This window comes from Vulpes vulpes, chromosome 16 (assembly GCF_048418805.1).
Source record: "Vulpes vulpes isolate BD-2025 chromosome 16, VulVul3, whole genome shotgun sequence".
Lineage (NCBI taxonomy): Eukaryota > Metazoa > Chordata > Mammalia > Carnivora > Canidae > Vulpes > Vulpes vulpes.
Genome location: NC_132795.1, coordinates 16,891,280 through 16,907,646, shown reverse-complemented (window position 1 = coordinate 16,907,646; position 16,367 = coordinate 16,891,280). Strand labels below are relative to the sequence as shown.

At 36.0% G+C, this 16,367-nt stretch overlaps 1 protein-coding gene across 2 annotated transcripts in view; it reads left to right on the top strand.

Moving 5' to 3' along the window:
* PARD3B (par-3 family cell polarity regulator beta) overlaps positions 1–16,367 on the top strand; it is a 982,784-nt gene that overhangs the window by 810,642 nt on the left and 155,775 nt on the right. For both annotated transcript variants that reach the window (XM_072742730.1, XM_072742729.1), the window contains one exon: positions 13,960–14,262. In XM_072742730.1, the coding sequence (XP_072598831.1) occupies positions 13,960–14,262 (303 nt within the window). The remainder of the gene's footprint in view (positions 1–13,959; positions 14,263–16,367) is intronic.

The window sequence follows — 16,367 nt, the reverse complement described above, 5'->3', positions numbered from 1 at the left end:
TGAGCCAACAATACTGCTTCTGTGAATTCATCCTAAGTGGCAATAGCAAAAATGTAGACTTACTTTTGCATAAGATTTGTCATTATGTCATTATTTCCAATGGTGAAAGATTGGAAATACCCAAATATTCAAAAATATGGGACTCATTAGAGAAACAAGCAGAAACAGTAGACTATTATGAAACTTTTTTTAAAATGAGGAAGATCTCAGTTCACTAATATGGAGTTGTCTTCTGAATATTGCTATGAGAAAAAGCAAAATATAGGGGAAATGTATGAGTAAGAAGGAACATAGATATGTAAACATGTTTGCTTTCATTTGAATAAAGTATAGTTATATTGCTTAGGCTAGAGAGAACTTGAAAGCTATGTAACTGTATATTCCATATAGTTGAATTTGGAAATGTAAATTTATCTAACAAATGAAATTAAATCAAAAGGAAAAAAAGGCAATCTCTAAGAATTGAAAATAAACAAACTAAAACAACCTAACTGTAAAACAAACTGGCTGCATAGTTAACTCAGGAAAAAGAATTAAAGGGATATTATAATACAGCATTTTGACTCTACCTATTTAGTGGGATATGTCCTAACAAAAAAATGGAGCTATAAACATCTTAAACTTCATTCAATGATCTCTTAGTAACATTGGCATTATTTTAAGACTATGTATTTAAAACTGTATATATAATACAAATAATGTTGTCTGTGGTATTAAGAATCATGATTTTTCATTTAAAGAAAACAAATAAATACAAATTTTTAAAAGTTAAGTAAAGATTCCATAATGTTTACTTTGAATTGGAAAGAGCGGTATGAATTTGAGATTTTTTTTTGGAAAGAGGTATTTCCTAACTCTATCCATAGAAAAGGCAAGCAATGATAATGCAATGGCAGTGAGCTTCCTAGAGCTCAGGTTATGTGCTCTGGATATCACTTCCTACTAGACAGATTGAGTGCCTGGGTGAAATGGCTGCTTCCAAGATAGGAACACGAGATACTCAACATGAAGCTGGGACAACTTATTTGTCAAAAAGCAAAGAAGTATCAAAGACAATTAGGTCAAGTCAAAAGGACAAAGGAGCCAACATAAAGCAGTTTCCATTGACTAAATATGGAACAGGGTGTGCAAGAAAAAAAGTAAGGAATGCAATTGAAAAAAAAAAGGAATGCGGGATCCCTGGGTGGCGCAGCGGTTTGGCGCCTGCCTTTGGCCCGGGGCGCGATCCTGGAGACCCGGGATCGAATCCCACGTCGGGCTCCCGGTGCATGGAGCCTGCTTCTCCCTCTGCCTATGTCTCTGCTTCTCTCTCTCTCACTGTGTGCCTATCATAAAATAAATAAAATTTAAAAAAAAAAAAAAAAGAAAAAAGAAAAAAGAAGGAATGCAATTGATTAAAAATACCAAGTATGTATTAAAAAAAAAAAAGATACGAGTTCATGGGGTGGTTGGGTGGCTCAGTTGCTTAAGCATCTGATTAGATTTTGGCTCAAGTCATGACCTCAGGTTCATAAGATTGGGCCCCAGGTTGGGCTCCAAACTGTGCATGGAGCTTGCTTAGGATTTTCCCCCCACCTGACTCCATTGCTCATACGTGTTTTTTCTCTCTCTCTGTCCCCCAAAAAATTAAAAATTAAAAAAATATGAGTTAATAATGATATTCACAACCTTTCATCTCCCCCCAAAAAAGATATCTAATAAATCATTGGTCACCATTGGAATTATTAGGGCAGTAACCTTACTCTGAAAAATCAACAATTAAAAAGAATTAAGGATTTATTCTGCTTACTGTATAATTCAGGGTAATCAAACTTCAATATAAGGTCACATTTACAGGCTCCAGGTAGACACATCTTTGAAGGGACCAACACTCAACCCACCACAGTATTCTTTCCCATCAAAAGTTGAACCTGAAACTAAATCTCCAGAGACACTGTCCAATATAGTAGCCATAGTTACATGCATTATTTATATTTAAATTAACTAAAATTAAAAATTCATACTTTAGTCACTATAACCACATTTTTTTAAGATTTTATTTATTTATTCATGAGAGACAGAGAGAGAGGCAGAGACACAGGCAGAGGGAGAAGCAGGCTCCATGCAGGGAGCCCAACGTGAGACTCGATCCCTGGTCACTAAACCACTGAGCCACCCGGGCTGCCCTGTAGCCACATTTCAAGTGCTCAGTAGCCACATGCAGCTGCTGTGTTAAACAGCACACATATAACATGAACATTCCCATCATCGCAGAAAGACCTACTGGGCATTGTGGCTCTGGAACTACTTTTCGTAATCAGGAAATATGGGGAATAGAGAAATAAGTTTAATCTCACCACAAAGAGGGAAACATATCCAGCATGTGGGACCACCTACAGGACAATCTGCCTGGTTTCTGCAACAATTCAGGGGCATGAAATAATTAAAAAAGAAAAAGTATAGTTCTTTACAGGAAATGAGACTTAAGAGACATAACCAAATGTAATGTGTGGATAGTTTTTGGAGCCTGATTCAAATAAATCCAGGGAGAAAGAGACATGTTTTAGGTGCTTGGGGAAATTAGTTCATTAACGAGGTATTTAGATGACATTAAGGAATATTGTTAATTTTTAAGTTGATAATGGCATTATTGTCATGTAATAAAATGTTCAAGATTTTTTGTGATATGTTTTCTGAAGCATATAGAGAATAAATGATGAGGATTTGCTTTCAAAATAGCAAAAAAATTTAAAAAGAAAAATTAGATGAAAACAGTGGCAACATCCTTAAATATTGAACACAGAATGGGATAATAGGTGTATGGAGGTTCATTGTACTACAATCTGTACTTTGGGGTATCTGAAAGTTTTCGCTATATAATTTTTAATGTGATCATGTTTAGATTATTTGTACTTAATATAAATGAAAGAAATGTTCATATTGAAGTCAAGCACCTAGGTGGAATTCAAGAATCCAATTCCTGCTACTTATACATGGTCTCTGGCAAAACATCTAACCCTTCTGAATGTCGGTTTCCTCATCTATAAAAGATAATGAGATTTGTGTGCCTTGTGGGAAGTGAGTTTCATAACTGTGGGAAAATTCATCGCAAATACTATTCGTGTCTGTTCTTCCTGCTGGATAGATGAAATACTAGATAGGATGGACTCGTGTGTAGGACCACCTCTCTGATTTGGAGTGTTGGGAGGGCAGTCTTCATTACAGGATTTTTTTTTTTAATTCACCTTTATTTTTAGCCCTAGATCAACCAGTCTTACCATTTCCACTGCTACATCTTCATCCATGCCACCATCTCTCACCTGGATTATTTTGATAGCCCCCACCTGGTTCTCATGGCTCTTTTTTTTAGCCTAGCACCCCCACCATCTTCTCAGTCATAGCACTAACATAGAGATTCCTTTGACATGCAAGTCAGATTATATCACTTCAATGCTTAAAGCCTCCCATTGGCTTCCTACCTCACTGAGAGTAAAAACCAAAGTCTTCAGCATGGATCTCAAGGCCTTACATGATCTTAGTCCTGATTTCCTCCCTGGCCCTCTGACTCCTCACTGTCTCACACTGGCCTCCTTGTTTTTGGCACTTGCCTACCTCAGAACCTTTGTACTTGCTGTCTCCTCTGCCTGAACTATACTTCCCCAGCTATCTGCAAACATTTTATGCTCCTCTTCAAGCCTTTAATCAATATTCCCACACATTACCTTACCACATATTTAGAAGTCTAACCCTCCCACTCTACCCCAATACTCTTTGCACCTTTGTCTGTCCTGTTTTCCCCTATAGCACATATTGCCAGCTGACATTTTTTATTTTGCCTAGGTAACTTGTTGTCTGCTTCTGCCTCCCCTAGCTGGAGTATAAATTCTACAAAGACAAGGACTTCTATGCACTGCTCAATCTCAGCATCAAGAACAAAACCTAAAACACACAGGTGCCTGACAAATGTTTATTGAATGATGAATGCAGAAACTTGTAACAGACTGAAAACAAGTTGTCTGGTCTTTAGAGGATGTGTTTATGGATCAATAAGAATAATATGTACTTATCAAAATCAATAGCTGCCTTATAAATTGGTACTTCAGAAGTGAAAAGAAGATGTATTTTCTTAAGCAATTAAAATATTTTCCCAGCAATCACACCCATTGTCTTAATTTGTTATGATAAAAATTACTTTTAGGTAAGGTATTTAAAAGGGAAAGAATTACATATAAGTAAACTTAGAATTGATTGCTCCTAATTTGTTAGATTCTATCATATGTATTTTAAAAGGTATAAATAGCATCATAAGCATTTTTGCCTTAATTTTTGTTTTCTGTTTAAGGGGTTTTTTTTAATTGAAGTATAATTTGCATACAGTGAAATATTTAGGTCTCATATAAACAGAAGAATATATTCTATTTTGATGAATGTATATCAAGATACTGAATATTTCTCTCACCCTAGAATGTTTCCCATTCTCATCCCCCTGCCTTTCCCTATTCAGTACACGCCCCACTCTGGGAAGCAACCTTTCTGATTGCTATGCCTGATCCAGAATTTCTTATAATTTGAATTATGTAGTGAGCTTTTGTGTGTGTGTTCAGCTTCTCTCACTGAGCATGATAATTTTGAGATCATCCCTGTTGTTATTTCAGTAGCTTATTTTTTTTTGTCATTGTTGCTGATTTATATTCTGTTGTATGAATATACCATTGTTTGGTTATCCATTCTCCTGCAGATGGACATCTTATTTCCATTTCTTGCTATGATGAATAAGGCTGTTACCAAACATTCTTCAATGATTTTTGTGGACCTCTGTTGTTGTTTCTCTTGTTAAAGTACCTGAGAGGTGAATTGTTAGGTCATAGCTTTGGTGCATGTCTAGTTTTATAAGGAGCTCCCAGACCTTTTCCCAAAAGGATTGCATTTTTCATATTTCTGGCAGCAATATATGAAAGTTCTGGATGCTCCCCATCTTTTCTAGCATTTGGTGTTGTCATTCTTTTTCATTTTGATAAAGGTATCTCATTGTGGTTTTAATTTGCATTTCGCTGATGACTTAAAATGTTCAGAATGTTTTTATTTGCCTATTGCACATTTCTAGATCTCCCCTTGTAAAGTATCTGTTTAAATCTTTTGCCCAGTTCTAACAGGGTTATTTTTCTTTTTTTTTTTCTAAGCTGCAAGTATTTTTTATATAAATTCCTCATTAGATATGTGTGCTATAAATGTTTTCTCTCGTTTGCCCATCATTTTCTTGATGCTTGTTAATGAGAAGTTTTTAATTTCGGTGAAATTCAGCTTACCCATTTTTTCTCTTATGATCCATGCTTTCCATGTTTTCTCTAGAAACTATTTGCCTACCCCAAGGCTATGAAGATATTCTCATTTATTTTGTTCTAGTAGCTTTATTGTTGTAAATTTTATGTTCATGCCTATCTTCCATCTTAAATTGATTTTTGTTATGATAAAATGTAAGAACCAAAGTTCTTGTTTCCCTTATGGATTTCCCTTATGTATTTTCCAGAGATTCTCCCTTCTAAATCAAATTGTTTTGGCATGTTTGTTATAAATCACTTCACCAAATATGTATATTACTAGACTCTGTCTTCTATTTCATTCACCTACTTGTCTAATCTTTGCCTTGATTACTGAAGATTTATAGTAAGTCTTAAAGCCAGTACTATGAATCTTCCAACCTATTCTATTTTTCAAAATTATTTTGGCTATTCTTTCCTCCTCACCTTCAAAATCAATTTTAACATTACATCATTAATTTTTGGAAAATAAACCTGAAAACAGAAAAGAAAAGAAACCTGAGAGGAGTTTGATTGGCATGACATTGATCTATTCATTTGGATGAATTGACATCTTGCAATATTGACTTTTCTGATCTATGAGCAAGCTAAAACTCTCCATTTATTTAGATCTTATTTAATTTCTCTCGAGTATTTTATTGTCTTCAGGGTAGGAGATGTGCACATCTTTTGTTAAATGTATTTTTAAGTTTGTAATGTTCTTTAATCCCATTATAAATGGTATCATTCTCTTAATTTTGTTGTCTAATTGTTCACTACTAGTACATAGAAATACAATTCACTTTTCTATATGCAATTTGTATCCTACAACATTAGCAATAAAAACTATAACTTAAGAAAACTGCCCTAGTCAAACAAATATACTTAAAAGTATATATTGAAAGCATTATCAACCCAGAAAAACTTTTCTAAGTAACATCACTAGACTTTAAAGAAAAGAATATGACAAGATAAGTGAAAAGAGTAAGTTACTAAAGTAATTTATAAGAGAAATAAAATTAGATTATCATCCAGCTTTTCAACAGCAACATTTTGTCATAAGAAAATGGTGTCACATATTTTAAGTACCCAAGGGGAAAGGTGGATAATTTTATATTCAGCAAAAGTGGCTGTCAAATATAAAAGACATACTGTTACCAACTGAAGAAACACTGTCCCATGAGTTCTTCCTGAGGAATCTAGTAGATGACTGCATATTCATTGACATTAGGATTTTTCATCCTTATTAAATATACATTTATTTTAGTATATTAAATATATAGTTACTTGTAATGATCAGATTAAATGAGAGTTGAATTCTAGCATATAACTGCTATATGCTTTAACAATGTAGGTATAATGCAGTTACAAAATGGAGGAATGAAGAGCATATAAAAAGAGGAGTTTAACTCCTTTTAATAAATCATTTTGAAGACTCCTGGGTAGCTCAGTGGTTGAGCATCTGCCTTTGGCTCAAGTCATGATCCCAGGGTCCTAGGGTTGAGTCTCCCATTGGGTTCCCTGCAGGGAGCCTGCTTCTCCCTCTGCCTACGTCTCTGCCTCTCTCTGTGTGTCTCTCATGAATAAATAAAATCTTTTTTAAAAATAATCAGAGATCCTTGGGTGGCTCATTGTTTTGGCGCCTGCCTTCGGCCCAGCATGTGATCCTGGAGTCCCGGAATTGAGTCCCACATCGGGCTTTCTGCATGGAGTCTGCTTCTCCCTCTGCCTGTGTCTCTGTGCCTCTCTCTCTCTCTCTCTCTCTCTCTCTCTCTCCCTCTCTTTCTCTCATGAATAAATAAATAAAATTTTAAGAAATAAATAAATAAAATTAAATGAAAAATAATCCTTTTGTTTATGGTAGAATTTGGTATTGCTATTGTGAAACTGTCATCTATATAGTACATAGTAGAGCAAGTTGTAATCATCGAATATTTAGTTCTAGTATTCCCTGTGTCTTGAGGAGCAGGATTCTTACTGTAGAAGAAAGGAGATACATATATAATATAGAAATGTAGAAGTGTTGAAGAGACCCCTGGGGTATCCTGCTATTTCTTAACCTCACTAATAGTTACAGACATGTTTACTTTATAGCAGCTCTTGGATCCATAGATTCGTATTGCATGAATGTCTGTATCTCTGTTTCATTTTGTAAATAAAGGGTAAACAAATTTTAAAAGGTACAACAAAATTTTAAATGTTAAACTCATCTTACATTAAGTCTTACAGAAATCTGCCAACAACTTTTACTAAATATGTTCCTTTTGTGGGGAAGCTATAGGTAGATAACTCAAACCATTCTGTTCTATCACATCAGACTTACACCCTAGCATTCAGTAAATCATGCACTCCCATGCCCCCTTTGCTTGTAATCCCTCCTTCTGACTGGAATACCTCATATCCTTCCTACATCTCTTCTCCAAGTTCCTTCAAAACCTAGTTCATGTGGCACTACCTTCATGATTCTTCCTTGATAACCCTAGGCTGAATTGACTCTGACCATTTGTACATTTGTATCTTCGTTTTCCCCCATTGAATTATAGTTACTTGTTTCTGACTCCCTGATAATGAGTCAAGGACTGAATTCTTTTTTTAATTTCTGCTGTTCAATATAATATCAGTATGAGTGAATAAATCAATTAGCCAAATTAACAGAAAGAAAACTCACATGACCCTCAAGGAGCTTGTAGTCTAGTTCTGGAAGCAGGATGTGTAGAAATAAATCAAAAATGTTTTTGTTTGTTCTGAAAAGTAATATATAACAATTACAGATTGATAGAGAATTACTCAATATATGGGTTGAAGAGAATTGTTGAGATCTATATGGAGCTGTAGAAGAGTTTAAAATGCACTGCAAATGAATAAATGAATAAAGTTAAATCTTTATTTTAGAAAAACTAGTCAAATATTTGATTAATGGAGAATGAGTACTTGGGAAAAACAGTTGTTTTGAAAGGGACCAAACAAATGTTCAATGAACAGTAATTTGAAGAAAATCATCATAACTGAGTCGATAATGGAATCATGAAAAATCAGGTTTCCAAGACAAACACAGCCTATTGCCTGTTTAATTTTTTTTTTAAGTTTTGATTCACTGTAGCAGTCAAAATGTAGTTATAAGGGACTTTTTTTGATTTCTGAATTTTTCTTAAATTATCCTAAAAACATATGATATAAAAATTCAAATAGTATACCTTCAATTCCACTTTCCAGAGGCAATCACCGTTATGAATTTTATTGTACCTTTCCAGACCCTTTCTATGCATATCAGCAATATGTAATATATCATACAAATGTCTATATCTATCTTTGCCCATATGTGTATCTTATTTCCTTTGAGTATGGGAATAGAATGACCATATTTTTTAGTTGTACCATATGTCTTTTCTAAGTCCCCTATTACTGCACATTTAGGCTATTCCTCATTTTTTCATTATTTTGATAACATATAATATGTTTTTCTTTTTTATCATATCTGGGATTCTTTAGTCACAATAAAGACATTTACTCTATTTTCATTTATTGTCATAAAAGATAAATCTGATCATCTGACTTTGTTACTTTTTTACTGCTTCTTTTTTCTTTTTAAGATTTTATATATTTATTTGAGAGAGAGTGAGGGTAGAGAGGAGCAGAGTAAGAGAAAGAAAATTCCAAGGAGACTCCCCACTGAACACAGAGCCTGACACAGGACTCCATCTCACAACGCTGAGATCATTACCTGAGCCCAAATCCAGCTTAACCAACTGAGCCAACCAGCTTAACCTACTGAGCCATCTAGACACCCTCTGTTTTCTATTTTTATATGGTTTGAGTTTAATTTCATACATTTATTTTCTGATAATTTGTTGTTTTAGTAGCTTTTTGTAGTAATATTTAATATACTATACTCCGTTTCCTGATTCATCAACTTTCAAGTCACTACTGATAGCTGCTCTAAAAAAGTGAGGAAATGAATACAGCTGAATATTATTAGCACTTTATCCTAAACATCCTTATTGGTTTCTGATTTTCACTAATGATTATTATTTTTATATTATCAGAGTTTATCATATTTATGTTTTTCTGTAATTATGTTGCTACAAATATTTAACCTTTAACCTAAGGTTAAAGTACTGCTTACCTTCACACCTTTCATTTCGTAGCCCTATGAAGTTGAATTCCTCATTTTGACTCAATTTTTGGCTGACTGTTTTTTTTTTTTTAAAGATTTATTTATTTATTTATGATAGTCACAGAGAGAGAGAGAGAGAGAGGCAGAGACACAGGAAGAGGAACAAGCAGGCTCCATGCACCGAGAGCCCGACGTGGGATTCGATCCCAGGTCTCCAGGATCGCGCCCTGGGCCAAAGGCAGGCGCCAAACCGCTGCGCCACCCAGGGACCCCTGGCTGACTGTTTTTAATTATTAAGTAGTTTTTCACAGTGGGTCAACAAGCTCTATTCCCTTAAAAGGTCTAAGAACTATTCTTTTGGCTTTATTTGTGTTTGAGGCTAGCCTGAATTTGCCTGAATTTAGATGACTTGATTTTTCTCCTTCTTGAAACATTACTTATGCATACTACATGCAATAACCCGTAATATTTTCTCTTTTATTGTATTTTTCAAATATTTGTTATGACCCATTAAATTAATTTCATGTTTAATTTTTTTTAAAAAAATCTGTGCTGAAATGTAGTGTTAAGACATGGGGGAAATAGAGACCTAAGGTCACCAGCAGTTTCAATTCCATATGTTCTTTCAAAATATCTTCTTGCCACATCTGCTGGGTGCACACCCTGGGGGCTTGTTTTCCATAGTCTTCCATTTTTGGGAGAGCAGATCAAGCTGAAAGAGATCAGCTTGCTTAGTGAAGCCTCTTAGATTATTGGTATTATTTTGATGAGTTTATGTTTGTTTAATCTCTGCTCTGATGATTCTGCCTTTTAGCTATGGGACAGGTTAGAGCTTCTTTTCTCTTTTTACTCTATGAAGTTTCTTCAGTGTAAGAGGAAATATATATAGATTAGAGGAAGTATCTCTCTTCTAGCTTCACCTCTCTTCCAGTCTTATGTTGGAACCGCACAAGGATTTACCCCATAATTCCGAAGGATCCTACACTTGCTTTCAAATTATCTTTTTCTAAATAAAAGTTTGTTTTCTGTAGTCTTGATCCTACTTTCAGTGAAATGTATACGCTGCTAGAGATGTAGGCATCTATCAACTCTTAACTCTCCCTTTTGGGTTGAGTCCAAATTTCATTGTATGGTGGAAGATTTATGAAAATGAATTTATTAGTTCATTTTTGAATTCCATTGCAGATGGAATTTTTTTCTGCCAAATTTCTCAATTGTTCATTCATTTAGAGTTTGAGAGAGGCAAGTAGAGTAACCATACTCTTATTCTATCATTTACTATAATCTCTTGTTAGGGATCCTTGATCTGACAGAGATATGATGTAAGTGTTCTTTAGGGAAGATGACCCAACAGACTTTTAAGGTATAGATTAGAGTGGGACAAGGTGACATACCAGAAAATGTTAGAATAATCTAAGCCAGCACAGTCCAATAGAGCTTTCTGCAATGATGAATCTGTATCTATCTGCATTGTCCAATATAATAGTCAAAAGTCACATGGAGCTATCGACATGTGGTTTATGAAATCAAGAAGCTGAATTTTACATTTTATTTAACTGTAACTAATTCTAATTTAAATGTCTACAACATCATATGGGTAGTGGCCACCATATTGGACAGTGCAGAGCTGGGCAGTGTAGTCTGAATACTAGAGTTTATCTCAAGAAATGGAAATAAAAGAGAGTATCCAAGAGTTATAATGGAAACAAGGAAACAACAATGCTTTTGTAAGGAAAGAAAGATAAGAAATTTAAACAACTCAAAAGCACAGTGCTGTGGAGATTGGGGAAGCTGGTGGTACCATCCAATAAAAAAGATATTTTATCGGGCACCTGGGTGGCTCAATTGATTAAATGTCTACCCTTGACTCGGGTCAGGATCCCAGGATCCTGGGATCGAGTCCCACCCACATCGAGCTCCCTGATCAGTGAAGAGTCTGCGTCTCCCTCTACCCTTCCTCTCTACTCATACTCTCTCTCTCTTTCAAATAAATAAATAAAATCTGAAAAATTCTGTTTCAAAAAAGGATATATTATCAAGAGTTATTTTGTAAAATAGACATTTTAACAGGTTGAGTTCCCAGTGATAAGAAGACCTCTAATTGGAAATGACTATAAACAATTAGAATTCTCACACTGAATTGGGGCAGAGAGAGGTCAGAGCAACCAAAAACAAAACAAAACAAAACAAAATCTATTTCCTTGACATTCCTCTCTGGAGAGAATCTCTTCTGCCCCCATACACCCCTTTTCAGATTGCCTTGTCCTCCCCCACACACAGAGACCCTGATATATGGCATAATAATGACGGTTCAGAGAAATTATTATTTCACCTACTGAGTGATTAATATGAAATTAGTTACTGAAACACTCAGTGGTGCAGAGAGGATCAAGGAGAAATTTAGTTTTGTTTTAGAAAGAAAAAATGCGAGATAAAATACTGCTTTGCATATGCGGAGTACTTTTCATCTGAGAATCTTTACATACCCAGCAAGCCTAATTAATGAGAAAACCTCTAAGAAAGAGAAGTGATGAGATAAGGAACACAGATACTGGTGTTCTATTTCTGTGACTTTTAAAAACCAGGCTTGGTGTTTTCTTCTTTCATTAATGCACAAGTGTAGCTTTATGCAGTAACCGCGAGATGTTCATCTTTCTGCTGAATGATTTCTCATGAAGGCATCGCGCTCAGGAGGCATAGTAACCACACAGAATCCCACCTCCTGACTTTATTGATGTACTGCGCTCTCTTTGCAATGGAAATCCATCCCTATCATCGTAGTGCAGCGAGTGTTCTCTGATAATCCAGTCTGCACTGTCCCTGAAAGGACTGTTTTGTTGCAGAATAGAGCAAGTTATCTTCTTTATAAAAAAAAAAAAAAAATGATTCAAAACAAACATCCGTGAATCTAGAGCTAATGTGCCCTGAAAGAGGACAGGCAGGGCTTCTTAACAGGTACCCTACCATGTAATCTTCCTTTCATCTTCATTCAAAATCCCTTGGAGATTCAAGTTCCTCTTTACAAAAATATAAATTCTTCTAATTACTTATGTGTAGGGTACATGATTTGACTTAGTCAAAGAGATATGCAATAATGTATCCTGGCATTTATTTTCATCTGTTGTGACTTGGGATAGATGCTGGATTTCTGTCTATACGTTTTTCTTCATGTTTTTTTTTTTTCCATGCCTTTTCTCCACTTAAAAAAAAAAAAAAAAGCTGTTCTGCCAAAAGAGAAAATACCTTGAAAGATAAAGATGATGGCTTTTAAAAATTCTTACAAAGAGTTTGATGTTCTGTAAAATAAAGCTAGCTGCCATGTGCAAAAACAGCTGTTTTTGCTTGAAGAGGAGAAGGTACTGAGAGAATTCAGTTTTTGTTTTTTTAATGCATCCAAGCTTTCTATAAATGCGTCCAGGCATGTACAGATCTTTCCCTTCTAGCCCACAGCCTTCTTCTATTCTCAGAGCCCAGGATCCAGGCTTGTCCCCATCCTCTCTTGAGTTCTTCCTCTCGCTGCCTGAGCCAGCATTGCCTGGCTTCTCTCCTAGTGCATACAGAGTGCACCCTTTTTGCCCAGTGATGGAAGGTTACCTTCTTTCCTCATTAGCACGGAACACCTCCTGACACCATCGCATCACCATTGTCCAATAAGATGCCACAGTGACCTTTCCATTCTAACACGTAACTGAGAATTTAGGAGAGCTGCTCTAACACTTTCCAGATTAAATGTCAAATTCTTAAAATTCAGATGGATTTGGAATCCACCTAGGTATATTTTTTCTACTCTCATTCCCAGCAGTCTACGCAGTACACTGATTAGCAGTAGCATTTTGTAATACCACTTAAGGCTTGAGCGCCGTGGAGTCCTGCCAGTAATGTTTAATTCACTTATATGTGCCAATTCATCTCTGTCAGGAGCCTATTAATTTCTTCACTATTTTACTCTGTCCCAGCCCCTATATAATGAGACACAATGATCCCCATTTGTGTAACCAAAAAACTTAGAGTCTCTCATAAATTACCTCGTATCCCACTGCTTTTAGTGACCAGAAAGCTTCTGTATTTCTTTTTCATATTTAAATCAATTTTTGCAAGCTCTTTCCTTTAAAAGAATACACTAGAACTCTTGGGTACCAAATAGTGAAATCATAGCCCAAGTATGTGATTCTGATGGGCTCTTTAACATGCATCCCTCTCCCAGGAAGACTTTGTCTTATCACAGCACAGACGTACTGTTCCCACAGGCACTTCCAGTTTGTAGGAAGGGAACATTAATGAGAATCAGCCTCTGACTCTGCAGTTTGCCTAGGCATCGGTGGACAAGATGTCAAAATACCTATAGCATTGCTATAAAAGTAAAGACCCCGTAACAAATAAAGGTCAGAAACGTAAAATCAACCCCATGGGTATGCCATTGGCATCTCTACATGGTGTGATGTTGGGTTAACAGGAGAGTACCAGCTGAATCTCTGACTAGGAAGAATCAGCAGATTCAGGAGACTCTGTTGTTGGATTATCACATAAGGTTCACATATGTCTCTGCTACCTGTTTTACATTTTTTTCAGGATTGGAGCAAAACATCAGGAACTAAGGGAAAAGCAGGCGAGAGGTCTCATTGATTATGCTACTGGTGCAATTGGATCACTGCACGATATGGATGATGATGAAATGGACCCCAACTATGCCAGAGTGAACCACTTCCGGGAACCATGTGCCTCCCCAAGTGTCTATAGGTCACCATCTCCACCTCGGGCTGGACCACTGGCTTACCATCGGGATGGCCGTCCACTGTCTCCAGAGAGGGACCACTTAGAGGGTCTCTATGCCAAGGTCAACAAACCATATCATCCACCAGTCCCAGTTGACAGGTAATATAAATTATTGCAAGACAAATAGAGTTTTAATTCAGTAAGTTTCAAATCATCTCTACTGCTGAAGCCAATAAAAATATATCCTGTAATCTATTAAAACTGAAAGGGGATAGTCACTTTGGTAAAAGCTATGCTTTGACCCCACCCCACCCCCCCAGAAGGTATCAGCCACCAAAAATAAAACAAAATAGCCAGTTATAAGGTGGCATGAATGAATGGTAGTTATTGAGTTCATGATGCAACAGGGAGAAGTTTTTGAAAGGGTATTGTGGCAGAGAACTAATGATGGAAACTTTGAAGGAATATTGTCCTTTCTCCTAAAAGTCTTCCTGTGAAAGATTTATTCAAGAAGATGTCATGACACTGGAGGGTGAGAAGTAAGAGAATGGTGGCCTCTACGTAGGTATAATGGTGCTGGAGTTATATTGAGCCACAGAGGTGCAGAGGACCTTGAAAAGCAAGGTTGGGATTTTACACTCGAGGAAAATGTGATCCTGTATAGATGTTCATGGATGATCAGAGATAAAAAAAAAAGGAGATAATCTTGGCAATAGGAGTTTGATGAAGTAGAGAAAGATAAGAGGTGACAAGGCCAAGGATCCTTAGGCTTAGCAGCTAAGGAAAGAGATAATAAGACCATCTGTCAGTACAATTGAAGTAGGTAGGGAACAAAATGATTTCCACCCCACCTCCTGCCACAAATAAAATGTTTCATTTCTTGAAAGGGTGATATAAGAGAGTTTTAGTCAATATACATTGTTAGGTGAGCCCTAGAATTACACACGCAAGGAATGAGTCTACTGACCTTGGTTTAATCTGACTGTAGCTTGAATTCTGGAGGAAAGAGCTGAGGGGGAAGGTGGCAGACACAAAGCTCTCATTCTAGATGAAAAAAAGGACTTGTTTTCCAGATTTCTTTTGGTCCTGACAACCACCCAGTCCCTATTAGTAACCAGCTTTTGTGCGATAGCATGATATATTGCGTATGTTTACCGTTTACATTTCCCCAGCTGGGTGATATTATGCACTTTCAATTAGGTTGGGGAGAGGAAGGGAAATCATGGCATTTTTATGCAGACTGTAAAGTGTAGCTTCGCAAGACTGATTACCTTTCAGAGCCTTTCCAATAACCAAGTGGGAAGGAAGGAGCAATTTTTAATCCTTACTGTCAAGCTTCCAGGTTGATAGTATTAAAGAAAGATGGTCAAGTTTTTCTTTGGGATAAAATGAAAATATAAATTCCTATGACTGTGGGAGACAGCCCCAATAACTAAACTGTTAATTCAAACGACTGATTAAGAGTTAGCCTTTTCTTTTAAGCCTTCATATACGGTTGAATTTTTATCATTGAAACGATAATACCACTCATGAGCCTCTTCTGGCCCAGACCAAAGCCAATCTTACTTTCCCTAAATCAGACAGGTCTTCATAGCAATCTCCTTTGCATATGCCCACTGCTAGAATCTCAGCACAGAGGGACTATTTCTAAGAACCTCCAAAGCCAATATTTCCCTGTAACTAATTCCATGGAAATAAAAACAAGACATTCTATTTTTAAAAAGTTCACTGGCCAAATTCGTAGTAAGAATTCTGGGTTAAGCCCCTCCAGGCAGGTTTTCTTACTGCAGTCTTTATATCCCCAATATGCTAACGTGCACTGTAAGCCTCTAAAAGGACCATAAAAGAGTCAACACTATCACTTTCCAAATTTTTGTCATCTAATGCTTATTTTGTTTTTCTAGATCCAATAGTTATTTTTTGGAACATGAGGAGACCCCATCCTAAGTTAATTTTTACCCATGTAGATTTGACCAGTAAAGAAATTTCTTAGTATAATGTTAACTGTAGCCAGTATAAAATGATATATTTTTTTCAATGTTATTTATTCCTCAACCCAGACAGATGTATAAGTGATAGTCTTTCCTTTGGCTCTGACCCCACTGTATTAGTAAGTGATATAAAGTTCTGTCTTCAGTGGAGTTTTAGTCACTTGTCATATTTTTGGATAATAGATCAAAGTATGAGGCTTTATACCAGAATTATCTTTATTCTGCTCTTCTCTTTCATTATATTAAAAGATTGTTCGGTTCTTTGTTCTTTAA